At 47.3% G+C, this 5,869-nt stretch overlaps 1 protein-coding gene across 16 annotated transcripts in view; it reads right to left on the bottom strand.

The window, feature by feature from the left end:
* PLXNB1 (plexin B1) overlaps positions 1–5,869 on the bottom strand; it is a 226,144-nt gene that overhangs the window by 25,074 nt on the left and 195,201 nt on the right. For 15 of the 16 annotated variants that reach the window (XM_065552777.1, XM_065552776.1, XM_065552769.1 and 12 more), the window contains 3 exons: positions 5,432–5,498; positions 3,901–4,047; positions 2,903–3,080 (listed from right to left, as the gene is read on the bottom strand). In XM_065552777.1, coding sequence (XP_065408849.1) covers positions 2,903–3,080; positions 3,901–4,047; positions 5,432–5,498 — 392 coding nt within the window. Of the gene's footprint in view, positions 1–2,902; positions 3,081–3,900; positions 4,048–5,431; positions 5,499–5,869 lie in introns of those variants that run through there. The other variant, XR_010589360.1, reaches the window with a different exon arrangement.

The raw sequence follows: 5,869 nt of genomic DNA, 5'->3' as shown, positions 1-5,869 counted from the left end.
CTACAGTCATCAAAACACAGAAAACGGAAAATAAAAATAAAATGTTTACTGTGAAAGCTGAACTGTCTTTAAAACTTTCTTATTCATAGATTCTAGGCTGGAAGGGACCTCGAGAGGTCATCGAGTCCAGTCCCCTGCCCGCATGGCAGGATCAAATACTGTCTAGACCATCCCTGATAGACATTTATCTAACCTACTCTTAAATATCTCCAGAGATGGAGATTCCACAACCTCCCTAGGCAATTTATTCCAGTGTTTAACCACCCTGACAGTTGGGAACTTTTTCCTAATGTCCAACCTAGACCTCCCTTGCTGCAGTTTAAGCCCATTGCTTCTTGTTCTATCCTTAGAGGCTAAGGTGAACAAGTTTTCTCCCTCCTCCTTATGACACCCTTTTAAATACCTGAAAACTGCTATCATGTCCCCTCTCAGTCTTCTCATTTCCAAACTAAACAAATCCAATTCTTTCAGCCTTCCTTCATAGGTCATGTTCTCAAGACCTTTAATCATTCTTGTTGCTCTTCTCTGGACCCTCTCCAATTTCTCCACCTCTTTTTTAAAATGCAGTGCCCAGAACTGGACACAATACTCCAGCTGAGGCCTAACCAGAGCAGAGTAGAGCGGAAGAATGACTTCTCGTGTCTTGCTCACAACACACCTGTTAATACATCCCAGAATGATGTTTGCTTTTTTTGCAACAGCATCACACTGTTGACTCATATTTAGCTTGTGGCCCACTATAACCCCTAGATCCCTTTCTGCCGTACTCCTTCCTAGACAGTCTCTTCCCATTCTGTATGTGTGAAACTGATTTTTTCTTCCTAAGTGGAGCACTTTGCATTTGTCTTTGTTAAACTTCATCCTGTTTACCTCAGACCACTTCTCCAATTTGTCCAGATCATTTTGAATTATGACCCTGTCCTCCAAAGCAGTTGCAATCCCTCCCAGGCCCCACCAGGGCCTGATGAAATGCATCCTAGAATACTCAAGGAGCTAATAGAGGAGGTATCTGAGCCTCTAGCTATTATCTTTGGAAAATCATGGGAGACGGGAGAGATTCCAGAAGACTGGAAAAGGGCAAATATAGTGCCCATCTATAAAAAGGGAAATAAAAACAACCCAGGAAACTACAGATCAGTTAGTTTAACTTCTGTGCCAGGGAAGATAATGGAGCAAGTAATTAAGGAAACCATCTGCAAACACTTGGAAGGTGGTAAGGTGATAGGGAACAGCCAGCATGGATTTGTGAAGAACAAATCATGTCAAACCAATCTGATAGCTTTCTTTGATAGGATAACGAGTCTTGAGGATAAGCATCTTGTATATTTCACTTTCAATAAGCAGAAACCAATGCTAGGTAAGACTAACAAAATGCCAGAACTGTATCAGCAGTGCACTGCATGAGTGCTGAGAGTTTAATCTCGTAGCTGTTAGGAAACGGGGGGTAAAGTTCCAACAGCAACAAAACTCTATCCCTTTGGATATGTACATCGCAATAATGTAACCATGCAGCTTCTATGCTGTAATACAAAACAGTACAAATGTGCAGCATATGTTACAGGAAAAAGGTATGTTTAAAGACCCTGTGTCTATTAGGATTGCTACTTACTATTTTATAACATTATTTGACACAGGGCAGCAGATTATTGTCAGAATGTCTGGAACTTCACAGAAGATATGAAGATATTGTCCTTGCCCCCAAAGAACTTTAAATGAGTAAAGGCATCCCAGCCACCTTCCTAGTGCAGACATGGGCATCTTACCCTTGCCTGGCACTCACTGTGTGTAGGCTACAAACTTTCTAAAGCTGTGATCACAGCAGCCTCTCTGTGCATAAGAGAGAGGGGCCCAACAACCTGTTTGCAGCTGCTGCTGTCGCCGCCTTCTTTCTACCTGTCTGCACCTGTGGATTAATTGCTGTAATGGCGATGAATGGTTTGAATGAAGAGTGGAGTTCTAAGTGCTACAGAATTCAATATAGGGGAAACTCAGACTTGTGTTTTCAGCCTTCCTTGCCAATCTAAAACCTGAGCTTTCAGCATCAATATGGGATCATTACTCATTGGTAATTCTGTTGGCCATAGTCATCCTCTCCCTCCCGACCAAGCAATGGCAATTATAGACAGGAAGATGGTTCCACATCCCAGAGGCCAGGATGGGTGGGAGAAGACGGAGGCATGACAAGAAGTGTGCCCAGAGTAAACTGCAAATTCTGAATCACGCAATGCATTACTGAGCGAGAGCATTTCCTATGAATACAGTAGTGTGCAGATGCCTCACTGCTTCCAACTGAGAAAAAGGAACAAAAGAGGAGGAAAGACTGGAGAGCTCATCCCCCAACAAGAGCCCTGCATTTCATTAGCCCACTTAGGGCCTGATCCTGAACTGCTGAAGTAAATGGGAGCTCTGCCACTGGCTTCAATAAGAGCAGGATTGAGCCCATAACCTTCTAGCACCTATTCCCATGCTGTCCCCTACACCCTGAGTGCCCTCTCTGATCTTGTATGCTTTTCATAAACATCCCTTTCCTCATTCAAATCCTTCCTCAAAAGACCACCTTCCTCTACAACCCTTCTGACAATAACCAGTCAGGCCCAGCAGCTACTTCCAATGACAAAGGTGAAAAGAACACCAGGTACCATGCAAACAAGAGGTGGCGGCAGAAGATAACAAGTATCCTCTTTTCCGCCCCACTTCCTGCTATTATCCCTCTCCCACATTGACGATGTCACATTGAATCCAGGCTAGAATGTAAGCTCCTTGGGGCAGGGACTGTCTCCATTCTCTGCTGAATGGACAGTGTGAGGCACACCAATGGCACAGGTGACAGTTATTAGATATATTAGATAACTCCACTCTTCAACCTCATCACTGAGTCTTGGCATCAATGAATTGTGCTCACCAAGGTCCAGGGAGTCTGGGTCTGGGCGGTGACAATATGGCGTTGCTTTATAGATCTGATCTAGGATTTTCTCCTTCACCTGTGTTATAGTGTCACAGTCTAGCACCTTCACAGAGACACCCTGAGAATCCTCTGCCTCTCCCACAGTAGCTTCAGTTTGAGTCAGAGCATTTAAAGTCTGGGGAAAGAAAAGAAAGCTGAAACAGTGATGAGCCTGATTAGCAATCACACCTGCACTCCCCTCCCCCCACAGTTACACTTACCATTAGCAAACCACTAATAAGTGATAATATTAACAATAAACCTTTTACATTTCCAGACCACTGGGGAAGGGAATTCCACGAATATAATGAGCCAGATTCTCAGTCCTGCTTCAGTGGCACGAAGGGCATGTAAAGCTGGCTCAGCAGGCTTCCTGAAGGTTGCCTCTACGTAGGGGGCCTCCTCAGCTGGCAAAGAGTTGCTGTAGCCTCTTACGGCCTCTCCTTCTCCCATGATTCCACAGTGGATGTAACCAGTGAGGAGGAGCTGTGGCTAGAGTACTGCTCTGCTCTGGCAGTCCCTGGCTGCTAGACCTCTTTAGGCCATCGATAGCCGAACAGCTCTGAATTACACTGGAAACTATGCGAATCCCAGATCCTGGTGTAAAGCTATGGCTTCCACTGGGCAGTAACAGGACACTAGCGAGAGGGTGGCTTTAGTCCTGACTCAGGGTAGATTAGGACAGTGGTTCTCAACCTTTTTTCATTTGCAGATCTCTAATAAATTTCAAATGAAGGTGTGGATCCCTTTGGAAATCTATTGTCTGTATATATAGTTGAATTCTGTTCACTCAGTTTTCAGTCTAAGTCTTTCGTGGACCCCTTAGACATAGTCCACAGACCCACAGGGGTCCGTGCACTACAGGTTGAGAACCACTGGATTAGGAGATGGTGTTTCATTGGTACAGACCAAGGAGAAGAGAATGCACAAAGAGATGTGCAGTAGGGAGTTCTCACCAGAGTCCGGTACTCCAAATCCTCTCGCAGAAGGCGGTTATCATTCAGGGTGTATTTGGCTTTCCCTGTCACCCAGTCCACTGGTCCCTTATCTACTTGGTGCTTGATTCCCCGGAAGAGCATATAGAGCGGCTCCCCGACAGAGTCCTGGCAGAGACAGAAAGAGGCTCAACTCTTGAGAGAAGTCACTTTCATTTTGCCTGACAGTGACCTCAGGCCTCAGAACATGGACTTCTTTACCCCCAGGAGCATAGCCAAAGGCACCAGTCAACAAAACAACTCAAAGAATCCAAGTCGGAGGGTTCCACCCACCCCATCTCTGCTCCATGTTCTGGAAAAACAGTCTGGTGGCTAAGGCACTGAACTGGAATTCATGAGACCTGGATTCAATTCCATGTGTGCCACAGCATCCCCGAGTGACCTGAGGCAAGACACCATGCCTCAGTTTCCTCATCTGTAAAATGCAGGTTTGTAGCCACGTTCACTTGGGAGCCTGCATAGGCCTTGTGGGCAGATTGAGGCTCAACCGTCCCCCAAAGTCTGGGATGGCCTTGCTAGGCAGTCCACAAACCTAGCATCTGGGTTATGGTCCTTCATTCCTCAGTGTGCCCCAGGTTCTCCCAGCCGGACGGGGGCATGGGACCTCTCCACCAGGTCCCAGTGCAGGGCCCATGGGGGAAGGGGCAAGGAGTGTCTCAGCACCCTCTGGCCAATACCTCAGACCAGCTTCCCCTGGGCCAACTCCTACCTCCCCATTCTCTCTTCAATTTGGGATATGGTCACAGCACTCTGCCTCTCCCTAGCAGAGTTCCCAATGAGTCTCAACAGTTCAAACAGCCAAATGGGGACTTCTCAGTTCACTTCTCAGGGTCCAGGTGTTCTCCATTGTCAGGGAGCAGGGGCCTCTGGCCAGGTCTTACCCACAGTCCAGACCCTTCTCCTGTAGGCTGCTCTTTCCCAGAAGCAGCAATCTGCCATCCTCCCTACAGACAGCCTCTCCTTCACTCTCCCCCTTCTTGACTGTCAGAGTCTCCTTTTAGGCAGGTCCTCCATTTGGAGCACACTCACCAGCTGCTGAGGGGTAGGGTCCTCTTGGCCCACAACTGCTCCTTCACTGCCTTAGCCTTTGTGTGGGGTCTGTAAACCCCATTACAAGCTCATACCTTTCCTCCCACACAGGGGTGTTGTGCAGATCATCTCACTAAATGTGTGTGAGACACTCAGCTATTACAGTGGTTGGGCTGTGTCTGCCGGACCAACGTGTGGGCATGCAACAGTCCAGCTCAGCCCTTGGCTGCAGGCTTGTGGAAAAGTGCAGATGAGGGAGCTGATGAAGTGCTGGATGCTGTGCAATCTATGCTGTGAGCAACCCAGCTCTTCTTTCCTGCTCACGGCACACAGGGTAATTTGTGACACCATTTTAGCAGGCGCTCAGACTGCTGATCTATATTAGTGCAGCAGGGTTGGGGCACTCTTTTAGTCTCCATTTCTCTTGGCTTCCCCACCCTTCCCAGGGATGGAGAATTCTTACCCTTACAAAAGCATACAGACAGATGGACATCCAGTTGGTGAGCAGCTTCTCTACTACTGTTTCTGTCCTGAAAGAGAACCCCAGGCTGGTTACTGTATGTTACCCTCCACGGGGAGGCGCCAGAGCAGAGAGTGGGGTGGATGATGATAAGGATCAGGACGTGCTTTCTAGGCAAAGCCTATTTGAGGACCCCACCCGAGTACAAATTTCAAGCCTTCAGCCTGAATGGGACACAGAACTTCTAGTGTGTGAACAGTAAGGCAAGCAATTAACCTGCAGTCACAAGAGGCCATTAATGCCTCTACAGGCTGCCCGAAGGACCCAAACATAAAATTCTGTGCTGTATCTCCAGCTCCCTGCAATTGGACAGAACTCACAACAGGGCAGTCAGGTGTCTATGCCCCTCTGCTATATCTCAGACCTATAGAAAGAGTGATT

The sequence above is a fragment of the Chrysemys picta genome, chromosome 7, assembly GCF_011386835.1.
Source record: "Chrysemys picta bellii isolate R12L10 chromosome 7, ASM1138683v2, whole genome shotgun sequence".
Taxonomy (NCBI): Eukaryota; Metazoa; Chordata; order Testudines; family Emydidae; genus Chrysemys; species Chrysemys picta.
The sequence above is the reverse complement of the archived record's forward strand: the minus strand, read 5'-3'. Positions and strand labels throughout refer to the sequence as shown.